Source organism: Ambystoma mexicanum, chromosome 8, assembly GCF_040938575.1.
Source record: "Ambystoma mexicanum isolate Mex_15411 chromosome 8, UKY_AmexF1_1, whole genome shotgun sequence".
NCBI classification, from domain to species: domain Eukaryota; kingdom Metazoa; phylum Chordata; class Amphibia; order Caudata; family Ambystomatidae; genus Ambystoma; species Ambystoma mexicanum.
Window position 1 is genome coordinate 1,673,110,702 of NC_090929.1, and position 16,342 is coordinate 1,673,127,043.

General features: G+C 52.2%; 1 protein-coding gene across 1 annotated transcript in view; it reads left to right on the forward strand.

Moving 5' to 3' along the window:
* Window positions 1–16,342, forward strand: part of WDR11 (WD repeat domain 11) — a 1,001,187-nt gene that overhangs the window by 110,448 nt on the left and 874,397 nt on the right. Inside the window, exon 5 of the mRNA XM_069611952.1 lies at window positions 6,084–6,270. Coding sequence (XP_069468053.1) covers window positions 6,084–6,270 — 187 coding nt within the window. The remainder of the gene's footprint in view (window positions 1–6,083; window positions 6,271–16,342) is intronic.

A 16,342-nucleotide genomic window follows, 5' to 3' on the forward strand; every position in this document is an offset into this window, starting at 1 on the left:
ACGTGGGGAGTGTAGGATGTGTGAACCTAGGTGTCTAGAAGCAACCAGGGGAGGAAAGAGAGGCCGCAGCCTGCCCAGCCTCGGGTTACGTGGGGAGTGTCGGGTGTGTGAACCTAGGTGTCTACAAGCAACCAGGGGAGGAAAGAGGCTGCAGCCCGCCCAGCCTTGGGTTACGTGGGGAGTGTCGGGTGTGTGAACCTAGGTGTCTACAAGCAACCAGTGGAGGAAAGAGAGGCCGCAGCCCGCCCAGCCTCGGGTTACGTGAGGATTGTAGGGTGTGTGAACCTAGGTGTTTACAAGCAACCAGGGGAGGAAAGAGAGGCCGCAGCCCGCCCAGCCTCGGGTTGCGTGGGGAGTGTAGGGTGTGTGAACCTAGGTGTCTACAAGCAACCACTGGAGGAAAGAGAGGCAGCAGCCTGCCCAGCCTTGGGTTACGTGAGGAGTGTAGGGTGTGTGAACCTAGGTGTCTACAAGCAACAAGTGGAGGAAAGAGAGGCTGCAGCCCGCCCAGCTTCGGGTTACGTGGGGAGTGTAGGGTGTGTGAACCTAGGTGTCTACAAGCAACCAGGGGAGGAAAGAGAGGCCGCAGCCCGCCCAGCCTCGGGTTACGTGGGGAGTGTAGGGTGTGTGAACCTAGGTGTCTACAAGCAACCAGGGGACGAAAGAGAGGCCGCACCCTGCACAGCCTCGGGTTACGTGGGGAGTGTAGGGTGTGTGAACCTAGGTGTCTACAAGCAACCAGGGGAGGAAAGAGAGGCCGCAGCCTGCCCAGCCTCGAGTTACGTGGGGAGTGTAGGGTGTGTGAACCTAGGTGTCTACAAGCAACCAGGGGAGGAAAGAGAGGCAGCATCCTGCCCAGCTCGGGTTACGTGGGGAGTGTAGAGTGTGTGAACCTAGGTGTTTACACGCAACCAGTGGAGGAAAGAGAGGCCGCAGCCTGCCCAGCCTCGGGTTACGTGGGGAGTGTCGGGTGTGTGAACCTAGGTGTTTACAAGCAACCAGGGGAGGAAAGATAGGCCGCAGCTCGCCCAGCCTCGTGTTACCTGGGGAGTGTAGGGTGTGTGAACCTAGGTGTTTACAAGCAACCAGGGGAGGAAAGCGAGGCAGCAGCCCGCCCAGCCTCGGGTTACGTGGGGAGTGTAGGGTGTGTGAAGCTAGGTGTCTACATGTCTACAAGCAACCAGGGGAGGAAAGAGAGGCCGCAGCCTGCCCAGCCTCGGGTTACGTGGGGAGTGTAGGGTGTGTGAACCTAGGTGTCTACAAGCAACCAGGGGAGGAAAGAGAGCCCGCAGCCTGCACAGCCTCGGGTTACGTGGGGAGTGTAGGGTGTGTGAACCTAGGTGTTATTTTTATGACACAAAAGCTCAGTATAGTAGTGGTGGCTTGACACGTCGTGATGCAATTTAGGCTTTCTGACAATATACCCCTCAAGAGTACAAACGGACAGATTGAGGTGAGTATTGCCCGGAAATATGGTACACCCTGGTACTTCAACGGCTGGCTGCAAGAAAAATTAACCAGATATTAACATGTGGGTTAAGGCAATGGACTCTCCAAAGCAAGATACTGAACTGATACTCACAAACAAGAAAATCAGACTGGGACTGAATAGTTCCAAGTTAGACTGGTGAGTACCTTGAAAACGAGGAAAATCACTGTTACCAAGAATACAGAAATAACAAGAAAGTAAGAAACGAATAGTCTTGTGCTTACCAAATGAGTGACCTGGATAGGTGTTGCAGGAGAGTTGGAAATGGAGTGACAGTCCGGGAAACACAATGTTTTGTTTTCCAATACCCGCCGGCACGAGGGCGCCTAAAGAGTTAATTGATCCGGGCGCTGTTACGCTGGTGTCCTTTGGTCCTTGCGCCGATGCGCGACAGTCCTGAATGTTCCAAAAGTGTATTTGACAGTTCCAGAAAGAAGATATGACACAGGCGAGACTCACGAGATGAGATGTATGCAGTCCGTGGGTTTTCTGATTGTAACGACGAGCAGGTAAGACTTGTGAAATGAGATAACTGCAGTTCGTGGATGTTCCGGTTCTGGGTCTGGTATGAGCAGGTAAGACTTGAGGGATTAGACGATTGCAGTCCGCGGATGTTCTTGGTCTGGTATGAGCAAGTCAGAGTTGAGGGATTAGACGATTGCAGTCCGTGGACGTTCCGGGTCAGGTTTGAGCAGGTAAGACTTGAGAGCAATGACTAGAAGGAAGCAAGGATGGTCACAAAGTGAGTCTGGGATTCAAGGAGCCAAGAAGACAAGGTACAAGGTATGTAGCTTTGAAAATATACAAATTCAGAAGTGCCGCCGTGCGCGGGGGCGCGGCTTAAGTACTGGTCACCTGACCATACGGACAGGATGGCGCCGTAGGCCTGAGTACTTACGCAAATACCATGGCTGCCAGCGTTTCCATGGCAACCCATAGCGTTCTGTAAAAGAACCCACCAGTACGAAGCAGCATGGTTCTGAGGCTTAGCAGACCACCTCGATTTGGAACCAAAATCGTTTGCTCCCCTGGGTTTACTCTGTAGGTTGTTATTGCACGAGCTCCGTCTGTTTATCCAACGAGGCATTCAATGGAACCATGACAGTTTCCTCCCCCCAAAGATGCCTCCCCAGAGCGAGCAGCCAGGAACTCGAACAAGAGACGAGGAGCATGTACATTAGACTCGGGCTCCCATGTTCGCTCCTCCGGACCATAACCTTCACAATCAATAAGGAAATGACGGACCCCACGTATCACCTTAGTATCCAGAATGGCTTTGACCACGTACTCCTCCACTCCCTTGGCTATCACTGGCGCCGGACGAGATGAGAGGTGAGTACCTGCGGGACATGGCCTCAGAAGTGAAACGTGAAAGACTGGGTGAATCTTCCATTGGGAAGGTAAATCTAAGCAAACCACCAAAGGATTGATCACTTCCTTAATGGGGAAAGGTCCCACAAAATGAGGTATCAAACATCTACGACCAGACAAATGGAGGTTCTTGGAAGATGACCAGACCAACATTCCAGATTGATAATCTGGAGCAGGTCTCCGGTGTTTGTCAGCATAGAGTTTAGCTTGCTGTTGGGCGGCCTCCAAATGATCAAAGACCGTTTCCCTAAGGGAGATGAAGACACGAATGCAAGTCTGAGCTGCCGGGTTTTCAGTGGTAGGTATTAGGTCCTCAGGAATTGACCTAGGATGGAGACCGTAAAGAGCAAAGAATGGAGAAGTACCTGTAGACAAATGTACTGAATTATTGAATGCATATTCTGCCGCCCCCAAAACATTTAACCATGACTCTTGATGCTGAGTAATCGGACAACGTAAGAATTGTTCCATAGTGGCATTTGCCCTTTCGGTTTGCCCATCCATTTCGGGATGATAGGCCGTAGAATAACATGCATCTATACCCAAGGCAGTGACTAGATGACACCAGAAACAGGTAAACTGCGAGCCACGATCTGTAATGATGATCTCAGGTAGCCCAAAACGACAGAACACATGCTGCAAGAACATTTCTGCGAGAACCAGAGCAGAAGGAATATCCTGGCAGGGTACAAACAAGGCCATCTTGGAAAAGTAGTCAACGACCACCCATATGGTATCACAACCTCGGACATGAGGTAATTTGACCACAAAGTCCATTGAGATCATTAGCCATGGTTTCTTAGGAACAGGGATAGGCTGAATCAATTCCATAGGTTTAGACGCTATACCTTTGCACTGGGCACAAATAGCGCACCCTTTGATGTAGTCTGAAACATCTTTAACCATCGTAGGCCAGAGCGCCCAACGTTTTAACAGTTCAAGCGTTTTGTGTCATCTTGGATCTGGTCAGTCTCTTCCTTTAAGCAGATGGACCAGTCTACACGCACGCCATCTTGGACCTGGCCAGCCTTTTCCTTTAAGCAGATAGTCCGCTCTATACCCAGGTCATCTTGGACCTGGCCGGCCTCTTCCCTTAAGCAGATGAAGATGGACTGCTCTACACCCAGGTCATCTTGGATCTGTGCCCCCTGCATTCCCTTTGATCCCACCTACACAAATAAATTTGGAGGCGGTGTGATGGATTGTAAAGTAAAACAAGTGTGAAAGGTTCCAAAGTGAGTCAACGTTTTTGTTAACCGTTTTTTAAACCATAAGAATTAAATGATGTAGTAAACATTATATTAATGATGCACGTAATGAAAAGCACGCACTGAATTGTCTGAGTTGACATCTTAGGTTCTTGACCAAGGCATTGAGTCTCATTGAGCCGTCCTAGGAACTGTGAAACCCCTGATGAGCAGATTGAAGCCTAAGCTGGGAGATTGATATATTCCAAGAAGGTTTTGGGTCGCATGGCTATGCAATACAGCCAGGCGTTGCCATAAAATATTGCTGAACGATCGTAGCAATTGCCAACCCAATACAAATCCTCTTTTAGCCAAATTGAAATAGTAACTCCCTTGAACGCATGTAAATGGGGTACCGGACCGGTAGCACAGGCCCATGTCACTAGAGGTCCGGTACCCCATTTACACGCGTTCACTAGACCTTTTTAAAAGTGGATTGAAGACTACCCAGTGTAGCTGACCTCACAGGGAGGATAACTGCTGGACCCATATGCATGCAACTTACCTTGGTGCTTTTCGTGACGGTGGTTGTGAGTTGCCAAAACCCTTTCCCTCCCTAGAGAAAGGTTAGACTACACGTTTGTCAAGTGTTGGCAATAAAAGGCTGTAGGATTTTGTCACAGATATGGTTATGCAAACAGTAACAATAATCGCATATCCAATAGCCTACTTTTGGGCACTGGGTCCTGAGGTTACCCCATCTGGCCTGTGCCGCCTTTTTGTCCCACGACTTGTTGTGGTTACCGTACAGTGTCCTGTTTTTCTCTTCCTTGTTCTTCTCCCTTCTTTTCTAGGGTGGGAGGCTTTTGTGGAAAGGAAGAAAGAGTGGAAGACGCTGAGTGAACAGCGAACCTCCTGTCTGTTTGGGTCCTCGTTCAGGGTCCACAAACAGATTGTATTTTTTGTGAGCTGTGCAGCTCTTTTTTATAAGACCCAGGGGTAGCCCTGGGTCTTTGATGTGTAGTTGTGGCGGCTGAGGCCCAACACCCAGGCTGGCTGTAGCCGACTGTCTGGACCCCTGTTGGGGGGGGGGGTCTTTATGATCCTCCCTGCCTGTCTGCTGGTTTCCTCTGGGTGATTAGCACCCTGTTGCTTTGTGGAAGGGTGAGGTGATTGTTCACACCTCACCCTTCCTTTGCTTTGTAGTGGGAGATACTGTGTCTCTCTGCGTATGTGGGGGAGAGGAGTGCAGGCTTGGGGGGAAGGAGCTGCCCCTCTCCTGGGCCTGCTGGATGGTACCAGCAGTTACCCTGCCTCGCTTTGGGAGGCCCTGCAGCATTGCCCAGAACTGACACACCTTCACCTGATCTGTGTGCAGTGCAAGGGCCCGAGGCTTCCTTCAGAGGCCCTGTGTTCTCTATGATCCTGTTGGGCATGCAGCGAGGAAGCAGAAGGAAACGGGGAGGGAGAAATCGTGGGTGGGGGCACGAGGGGGGAAAAGAGCTACTCCAGTGCAAGGGCACTTTGTACAGCCTGTGGGGCAAACCGCTTCTAGGCACAGGTCAGCAGTGAACCTAATCTGAGCACAGGGGCCAGGGTATAGGGAAAAGACATGGATTGGTGAGATGTGCTCCATGGCATGCCACAGCCTCATCACAGCACAGACTCCACCCTCGCCCTATGTGTTTTTATTTACATGTATAACGGGCAATGTTCATCCTGGTGATACACGAAACAGTAACTAAAGGCACGGAAATGTGAGTTTGGCTGCGGGGAAAGGGAAATGTCTTTATTTCTAAACCGATTTGAGATGGTGTGAATAGTTAAGAAGCTGGCACAGCAGTGGCCCTCTTCCGTGTTGCTCTGTCAAGCAGTCTGGCTACTTGGGTAAACTAGTTCAGGGCCCAGCACTGGGTCTGCAGTTAGGCAGAACGCCCAGATCTGTGACATGATTTTTGGGCCAGTACCTGTTCACTATTGCAGTTCTGCACAATGCCAGGCGATCACACAACCTTTATCTTTTTGTTCATGCATAGTGCTCACCAGTGAGGGGATCGTGTTCGTGTCAGACTTCTCTCCATCCAAGGCCCCGGCTAATTCGGGGAGGAAGGTCTACATCTCCAGCCCACACTCTAGCCCAGCAAACAGCAAGCAGGCAGCAGCTACCGGACCGAAGAAGGCTCTCCACAAGGTCAAAATTCTGATCACCAATGAGAAGCCCAGGTAAAGAGCACATCCCTATGTGACCGGTTTCTATTGGGCGCTTTCAGCAATGATTGGTTGATTGTGACGCAGGAGAGAGAGGATTCTTCAGTCCACCGACACAAGAATGAAATGTGAGGGGCTGGTGCATGTGATGGCAGCGTGAGTGCCCCCTGTTGTATATGTGACTTGAAGGTCACCTGAGAAGCCCTTTGTTTTTACGTATAATACATTGGAGTAGGAATCTGAGATTTGCATTCTGCCTTTTGCTATTACATGTGTTGTGAAGCCTCGAGAGAGCTCATACTTTACTTGAGAGGAGAGAAATGATGCACGATGAGGCCATGTCAGGCTTTATTTCCAACCCGGAATTATCAGTCTAGCTTGGGGGGTGGGGGCGAACATTCATATTGCAGCCCAAGTGACACCGTTTTTAATGGAGTATGCGAGGTCCAGCGGGATGCATACCCTTCTAAGTATCTACAAAGTCCAATAAGGGTTGATGCCCATAGAGCTTTCCACCCACAGTCACATAACCTCACCTCAACCACATTGTTCTCAAGGTGTGGTTAAGCCATGAGATCAAGTCCTGATTTGTTCCTGGACATGCTGTGCTCTTGGACCCCACTCCCATCACCTCCTTTTGCTTAACAGCAAATGGGCCACAGGTTTCTACAAATGAAGTTGGCGTGCAGCGGTGAGATCCGACGTCCCAGCAGTACTGCCTTTTATCTCTTGTTGAAATGTTTGCATCTGGCCCTTGCCATAACGTGGCTTTTCAGTACACTATGTGAGATGAGTTTTATCATCTTCCTTGTGGGCACCTACAGATGCTAGGCCGTAAAGACCCCACATATGGAAACTAAGGCACAATCACCATATGCTCGTGACACGACAGACACAAGGTTTGCTTTTCCAAACAAGTCTGGTTTATTTCAAAGTATTCTCAGTCGGCCGACTGGGGTCTAACGTCTCGCAACGTGTTTATCCTGACCTTGTGAGACGCAAGAGAGTGAGCAACGCACAAGCAGCAATAATTATACATGACATGCAATCTTTTCGAAAGCAATTCAAACCGTCCATAATGTATCTTTTAGGCTAGGGTTCAATGATTGACAATCGTGACAATTATGACACATTATGACAAGTCCTTCTTCAGTCTAAATATACTTATTCTAGCAACAGTTCTTTGTTATGGCGAACATTGAGCTCGTAGAACAGCAAGCCTATCATGTTCGTAGGAGAGACATTCTTAAACACGTTATCTGTGCGTTTCTATTCATGTACCAGAGTTCAGACAGTTCTGAGGCGGAAAATACCATTCTCCGCGAAGTAGTACCGCTAGAAAGGATATAATTCATGTTTTAACTGCCTATTGGTACAGAGTTTGCGAGACAGGCCGGCACCTGGACTGCTGATTATATGCAGTTTCTGCTCGCCTTCAAGGACATCGCGAGGGAGGAAAACAATGTATTTCTGTATCGCCTAACATTCCTGTCTGTGTTAATGTTTTTCCTGTCTGTGTTAATGTTTCAGCATTCAGACTCTGGCCTCGCGCTGGTATGGGTATTGAAGGATAGAATATATTTTGCAAAGCGATTTTACATGGAAAAGAGGAAAGCAAATGGCGGATATCTCCCAAAATGGACGCCCTCTGGTTATTCTTAATACATTGACAATTCTGTGCTGGTGATGTATCGTGCATGATGCGATTGGTTTCTGGCCAGCATAATTTACATACTATAGGGTCGTTTCTGGACTAACATGGACACATCTACCATTACAATACTGCATTCATGGGCACGTTCTTCATAACCGTCACCCGATAGCCAATATCCTCATGTTATGTGGGAATGTATATTATTAACTTTGCTTTAACATCCTCCACTTAGAGGGTTAAGAAACAATGGAAAAATACAAACAGAAACGTCCCTATGTTCACATCTAGGTGGTAAAGGCTTTCCTACAAGCTTGGAACTCAACATTGGTTTAAATCTTGCAGCACTAGGTAGAATGTGCCGAACATTTGGAATGCAAATAGGGAAGGGGTCCCATCCGAGTGCCAAATGAAACCTCCTCATTGAGCCCAACTCCAGCTGATGGCCTAAGGTTGTCCATAGTTGCTCTGGCAAACCACATGTGACTGAAGGCAGAGTGACCCTTGTTCATGTTAATTAGTGAAGTCCATAACGAGCAAGTGGTAATCTATGCAAGTGGTGTAGTCTGGGGGTAATAATGCTCGAAGCAAGAAATCCAGAGCCGCACTGTGCTCTGTTGAAGCTTCTGTTTTAGACACATGCACACCGTTCCATAAAGGGTGTTTCATTAGTCTAAATGCGTTGACAAAATAACCCTGGATCTGTGATTCTAGGTCGATGAACGATTTTGTCCCGTCCCCCTTTTCTCCATACTGATGAGAGCCCGTCCCACGGGTACGGGGTCAGAGACTTTTGCATTGCAAAAAAGATAGCTTCCCCTTTAAATTAGTTGCAGGAGTGCCTCCACGAGTCTGCCAGTTTGGACCCCTCCCACCAGCCTCGCCCGTTAGTCCTTTTTACTGCTCAACAGGACTGGATGCTGTATGCACTGCTATGGCCAAAGGATTTTTCTTTTTTTTTCCGGTTGCTTCAGCTTCCCCCATATAGCAGTTCTTCTCTTAATTTACTTAACGCTGTTGCATCTCCGGCTTCAACGCCATGCCTTTTTCATATGACAGTGAAAACTGGATTCATCTCTTGCTCCTCCTGCATCAGGAGCTTTCCGGTCTCAGACATGTACAGTTGCTGCTTAAGGTGTCTCAGACCCAAGCACGTCTGGAACACTTGCCCATCATGCACTTGGTTCATGTGTACTTCGCCAACATCCTAGCCTGTGGAGGGATCTCTTCTGCACTTCTCCGTAGTGAGTCAAGGGTTTGTCGAAATTCAACGTCGCAGAGCTTCGCTCGCACTGAGAAGACCATTATTTTCTCAGGCAACCCGGCACAGCGACTCCTTAGTTGGGATTGCTACCTTGCTGGAGGTGTCTGTGGGATCCTCCAAGACCCACTGGGGTGGCCCCAAAGCCATAATGGCTGATAACGGGCCTAAGGCCGAGAGTTCTCTGGAGCCTAGTCCCGAATTAAAATCCAAGGTGGCAGGTGTTACTGAGGATTTCCTCACCAAGGATACTCCGGTACTTGCCGAGCCCACGCTCAAGACTCCATTGCCTATTAATGGGGTACCTCCTGATGGTCTCTTGAGACCCAAATCCAGAAGCTTCATGTTGGTAGGCATAGGCCCTTGTGTCCCTACAACTATAGGCCACAGTACGCACAAGCTGTCCAACCAACACAAAATAGTGCCCAAGGAGGACCCCAGCAAGTCAAGGGAGTAAACAAACCCTTTTCCCAAATTGACGCAGGTAGCTGGTGCGGACCCCCCATGTCGTTGACCCTTGAACACCAGCCAGTTCTTCACCGGGGGAGTTGGCTCTGATGTCAACAACGCCCAGAGACTGCGAATCTATGCCTTCTCTGCCGCCAACAGTACCGCCAGGATCCTTTTTGCCCAGGTTAGGCTAGCAGCCCAATGACTCGCACACTTCTTAGACGTCTTCATCATTTACACCACCTGCATGGGCCACTACTCCATGGACGGCCGGCACTGACAACCTTACTGGGCCCTATCTACATCGACTTGGACTCCTCCGATTTTAGCGCCTCCAGCCACCACATGGGCAGCCAACGTCCATCACCCAGTCTCAGACATCTGAGGACAGCTTTCAAAATCTTATGGCGTCTTCCAGGCCCTCAACAGAGACCAAGCAAATGTTGTGTGGGGATATGTTTTAGGATTATTCATGAGTTGTACTGCCAAATGATAAATTTAAATACCATTTTGTTTCTTCATCTTCTCTTTTTCTAGTCTTTCTTTTTCTATTTATTTTCCTGTTCTACCTTTTTCTTCTAATTTTTGCTTTGTTATACATTATATGGTTTATTTTTAGATTACATTTTGTGACCCCATTTGCAACTTTAGGGCGCTTATTTATTGCTGTTTCTATTGCAAACTTTATTTGAGAGCCATAACAGAGTATTTTAAGGGCATCATTAATGAGATGATTCCTCAGGAGCCTGCATCTCCAGCCATCCACCAACTCTGGTCTCCACCACGGTAACTAAGCCTACAGATGTGCCATGTCTTTTTCATATGCTCCGGAGCTTGCCCACATAAAGCCTCAGATCATGCCGGCTCCACCAGAGCAGCTAACCTCTCCGCCAGCTCCCCTTGAACCCACTTTAGACAAGGATTCATCATCGAACGAGGCAGAGAATGCCATTCCTCATTAGGCTAAAGCCTTCTAAGGCAGGATGCTGGGGCTGTCTGAATTCTTGAAGGTCCCCTCTGTGGACGAACCATAACAGGAATCAAGGGTGCTCTTTGGGATGCTGGCCCTCAGATCTTTAGGCAGATCCGGGCTATTTGGATATATACGCACGCACGCATGCGCGATTTTGGATATCTCAGCCACTGTGAACCAGACGGCCTTCAAGTGGTGGTTTCAGAGACTGCTGGCTGCGTGTGTGCCATGTGTCCCTCTAGCACGTCTGAAGAGGAGATGTTTGAAGTTATGCTTATCCAGTTCCTGGAACTAGTCGACAGGGAGACAGTCGAACCAAATTCCAATCCCAGCCTTTTTTGACCAGGATCTAACGTTGTGGAGCCAGCCCTCCAACTTAACTCAAATACCTTTTTCACTCAGGGTTTGGGGAGCCCTCTCAAGACACATAGCATGTGGTCCCTTGAGGAGAGTCTTCTACACATTAATATGCTAGATGTTCAGGCTATATTCAATGCCCCAACAGCCTAGGGAAGAGTCCCCATCCAGACACCTCCACCTCCATGTATTAATTAGTCAAACACGCTCCCCTCTGCTTGTTGGCAGTGAAGATATTTGAATGGGCCATCCAGCAGCAAATTTCCTAAAAGGCCATTCATCTACTGTGACTGCTCATTGCGGAGGCGGCGGACCTCCTCGGTGGAATGACATTCTTGGATCACAAATGGAAACTCAAGATTGCAAGTCTTTGCACAATGGGGTCATCCCCAAGTGGATTTCTTCGCTGTGGCAGAGAACAGCAAGAGCCCCTTCTATGCCTCAAGGGAAGGAATCAGCAAGAACTCGATGGGAGTGCTCTTGCGATCAGCTGGGACTTCCAGTCACTGTAAACGTTTCCTTCGATCACTCGTCTCCCCAGAGTCCTGGAGAGCTTCCTCTCCTGCAAGGTCGCCACTGTCATTCTTGTAGCCATCCAGAGGCCAGCCCGATACTGGTTCTTTCCCCTGGTGCAGGCCTGGAAGGCGGGGCCAATTGCTATTCCTCCAACACACAATCTACTACACCTGTAGCAAGGGAGAGTTCTTCACCCCTACCCGCCATTGCTCAGCTTAGCAGCATGGTTCGTGGGTGGCACCTCTGCCCTCCATTGCTCAGCTTAGCAGCGTGGTTCATGGCAGCACCCCTGCCCTCCATTGCTCAGTTTAGCAGCATGGTTCGTGGGCGGCACCCCTCCCCTCTGTTGCTCAGTTTAGCAGCGTGGTTCATGGCAGCACCCCTGCCCTCCATTGCTCAGTTAAGCAGCATGGTTCATGGGCCTGCCCTCCATTGCTCAGCTTAGCAGCATGGTTCATGGGCGGCACCCCAGCCCTCCATTGCTCAGCTTAGCAGGATAGGTCATGGGCGGCACCCCTGCCCTCCATTGCTCAGTTTAGCAGCATGGTTCATGGGCGTGCCCTCCATTGCTCAGCTTAGCAGCATGGTTCGTGGGCGGCACCCCTGCCCTCCATTGCTCAGCTTAGCAGCATGGTTCATGGGCAGCACCCCTGCCCTCCATTGATCAGCTTAGCAGCATGGTTCATGGGCAGCACCCCTGCCCTGCATTGCTCAGCTTAGCCGTATGGTTCATGGGCGGCACACCTGCCTTCCATTGCTCAGCTTAGCAGCATGGTTCATGGGCAGCACCCCTGCCCTCGCATGCTCAGCTTAGCAGCATGGTTCATGGGCAGCACCCCTGCCCTCCATTGCTCAGCTTAGCAGCATGGTTCATGGGCGTGCCCTCCATTGCTCAGCTTAGCCGTATGGTTCATGGGCGGCACCCCTGCCCTCCATTTTTCAGTTTAGCAGCTTGGTTCATGGGCAGCACCCCTGCCCTCCATTGCTCAGCTTAGCAGCATGGTTCATGGGCAGCACCCCTGCCCTCCATTGCTCAGCTTAGCAGCATGGTTCATGGTCAGCACCCCTGCCCTCCATTGCTCAGCTTAGCAGCATGGTTCATGGGCAGCAACTCTGCCCTCGCATGCTCAGCTTAGCAGCATGGTTCATGGGCAGCAACCCTGCCCTCCATTGCTCAGCTTAGCCGTATGGTTCATTGGCAGCACCCCTGCCCTCCATTGCTCAGTTTAGCAGCATGGTTCATGGGCAGCACCCCTGCCCTCCATTGCTCAGCTTAGCAGCATGGTTCATGGGCAGCAACCCTGCTCTCGCATGCTCAGCTTAGCAGCATGGTTCATGGGCGGCAGCCCTGCCCTCCATTGCTCAGCTTAGCCGTATGGTTCATGGGCAGCACCCCTGCCCTCCATTGCTCAGTTTAGCAGCTTGGTCCATGGGCGGCACCCCTGCCCTCCATTGCTCAGCTTAGCCGTATGGTTCATGGGCAGCACCCCTGCCCTCCATTGCTCAGCTTAGCCGCATGGTTCATGGGCGGCACCCCTGCCCTCCATTGCTCAGCTTAGCCGCATGGTTCATGGGCGGCACCCCTGCCCTCCATTGCTCAGCTTAGCAGCATGGTTCATGGGCGGCATCCCTGCCCTCCATTGCTCAGCTTAGCCGCATGGTTCATGGGCGGCACCCCTGCCCTCCATTGCTCAGCTTAGCCGCATGGTTCATGGGCGTCACCCTGCCCTCCATTGCTCAGCTTAGCAGCATGGTTCATGGGCGGCACCCCTGCCCTCCATTGCTCAGATTAGCAGCATGGTTCATGGGCGGCACCCCTGCCCTCCATTGCTCAGCTTAGCCGTATGGTTCATGGGCGGCACCCCTGCCCTCCATTGCTCAGCTTAGCCGTATGGTTCATGGGCGGCACCCCTGCCCTCCATTGCTCATCTTAGCAGCATGGTTCATGGGCGGCACCCCTGCCCTCCATTGCTCAGCTTAGCAGCATGGTTCATGGGCGGCACCCCTGCCCTCCATTGCTCAGTTTAGCAGCATGGTTCATGGGCAGCAACACTGCCCTCGCATGCTCAGCTTAGCAGCATGGTTCATGGGCAGCACCCCTGCCCTCCATTGCTCAGCTTAGCCATATGGTTCATGGGCGGCACCCCTGCCCTCCATTGCTCGGCTTAGCCGCATGGTTCATGGGCGGCACCCCTGCCCTCCATTGCTCAGCTTAGCAGCATGGTTCATGGGCAGCACCCCTGCCCTCCATTGCTCGGCTTAGCAGCATGGTTCATGGGCGGCACCCCTGCCCTCGCATGCTCAGCTTAGCAGCATGGTTCATGGGCAGCAACCCTGCCCTCGCATGCTCAGCTTAGCAGCATGGTTCATGGGCGGCACCCCTGCCCTCCATTGCTCATCTTAGCCGTATGGTTCATGGGCGGCAACCCTGCCCTCGCATGCTCAGCTTAGCAGCATGGTTCATGGGCGGCACCCCTGCCCTCCATTGCTCAGCTTAGCCGTATGGTTCATGGGCGGCACCCCTGCCCTCCATTGCTCAGCTTAGCAGCATGGTTCATGGGCGGCAACCCTGCCCTCGCATGCTCAGCTTAGCAGCATGGTTCATGGGCGTCACCCCTGCCCTCCATTGCTCAGCTTAGCCGTATGGTTCATGGGCAGCAACCCTGCCCTCGCATGCTCAGCTTAGCAGCATGGTTCATGGGCGGCACCCCTGCCCTCCATTGCTCAGCTTAGCCGTATGGTTCATGGGCGGCACCCCTGCCCTCCATTGCTCAGCTTAGCCGTATGGTTCATGGGCGGCACCCCTGCCCTCCATTGCTCATCTTAGCAGCATGGTTCATGGGCGGCACCCCTGCCCTCCATTGCTCAGCTTAGCAGCATGGTTCATGGGCGGCACCCCTGCCCTCCATTGCTCAGCTTAGCAGCATGGTTCATGGGCAGCAACACTGCCCTCGCATGCTCAGCTTAGCAGCATGGTTCATGGGCAGCACCCCTGCCCTCCATTGCTCAGCTTAGCCATATGGTTCATGGGCGGCACCCCTGCCCTCCATTGCTCAGCTTAGCCGCATGGTTCATGGGCGGCACCCCTGCCCTCCATTGCTCAGCTTAGCAGCATGGTTCATGGGCAGCAACCCTGCCCTCCATTGCTCGGCTTAGCAGCATGGTTCACGGGCGGCACCCCTGCCCTCGCATGCTCAGCTTAGCAGCATGGTTCATGGGCAGCAACCCTGCCCTCGCATGCTCAGCTTAGCAGCATGGTTCATGGGCGGCACCCCTGGCCTCGCATGCTCAGTTTAGCAGCATGGTTCATGGGCGGCACCCCTGCCCTCCATTGCTCAGCTTAGCCGTATGGTTCATGGGCGGCACCCCTGCCCTCCATTGCTCAGCTTAGCAGCATGGTTCATGGGCGGCAACCCTGCCCTCGCATGCTCAGCTTAGCAGCATGGTTCATGGGCGGCACCCCTGCCCTCCATTGCTCAGCTTAGCCGTATGGTTCATGGGCAGCAACCCTGCCCTCGCATGCTCAGCTTAGCAGCATGGTTCATGGGCGGCACCCCTGCCCTCCATTGCTCAGCTTAGCAGCATGGTTCATGGGCAGCAACCCTGCCCTCCATTGCTCAGCTTAGCCGTATGGTTCATGGGCGGCACCCCTGCCCTGCATTGCTCAGCTTAGCAGCATGGTTCATGGGCAGCACCCCTGCCCTCCATTGCTCAGCTTAGCAGCATGGTTCATGGGCGACACCCCTGCCCTCCATTGCTCAGCTTAGCAGCATGGTTCATGGGCGACAACCCTGCCCTCGCATGCTCAGCTTAGCAGCTTGGTTCATGGGCGGCACCCCTGCCCTCCATTGCTCAGCTTAGCCGTATGGTTCATGGGCAGCACCCCTGCCCTCCATTGCTCAGCTTAGCAGCATGGTTCATGGGCAGCACCCCTGCCCTCCATTGCTCAGCTTAGCAGCATGGTTCATGGGCAGCAACCCTGCCCTCGCATGCTCAGCTTAGCAGCATGGTTCATGGGCAGCAACCCTGCCCTCCATTGCTCAGCTTAGCCGTATGGTTCATGGGCAGCACCCCTGCCCTCCATTGCTCAGTTTAGCAGCTTGGTTCATGGGCGGCACCCCTGCCCTCCATTGCTCAGCTTAGCAGCATGGTTCATGGGCAGCACCCCTGCCCTCCATTGCTCAGCATAGCAGCATGGTTCATGGGCAGCACCCCTGCCCTCCATTGCTCAGATTAGCAGCATGGTTCATGGGCAGCACCCCTGTCCTCCATTGCTCAGTTTAGCAGCTTGGTTCATGGGCAGCACCCCTGCCCTCCATTGCTCAGCTTAGCCGTATGGTTCATGGGCAGCACCCCTGCCCTCCATTGCTCAGCTTAGCAGCATGGTTCATGGGCTGCACCCCTGCCCTCCATTGCTCAGCTTAGCAGCATGGTTCATGGGCAGCAACCCTGCCCTCGCATGCTCAGCTTAGCAGCATGGTTCATGGGCAGCAACCCTGCCCTCCATTGCTCAGCTTAGCCGTATGGTTCATGGGCAGCACCCCTGCCCTCCATTGCTCAGTTAAGCAGCATGGTTCATGGGCAGCACCCCTGCCCTCCATTGCTCAGTTTAGCAGCATGGTTCATGGGCAGCACCCCTGCCCTCGCATGCTCAGCTTAGCAGCGTGGTTCATGGGCAGCAACCCTGCCCTCCATTGCTCAGTTTAGCAGCTTGGTTCATGGGCGGCAACCCTGCCCTCCATTGCTCAGCTTAGCAGCATGGTTCATGGGCGGCAACACTGCCCTCGCATGCTCAGTTTAGCAGCATGGTTCATGGGCGGCACCCCTGCCCTCCATTGCTCAGCTTAGCAGCATGGTTCATGGGCGGCACCCCTGCCCT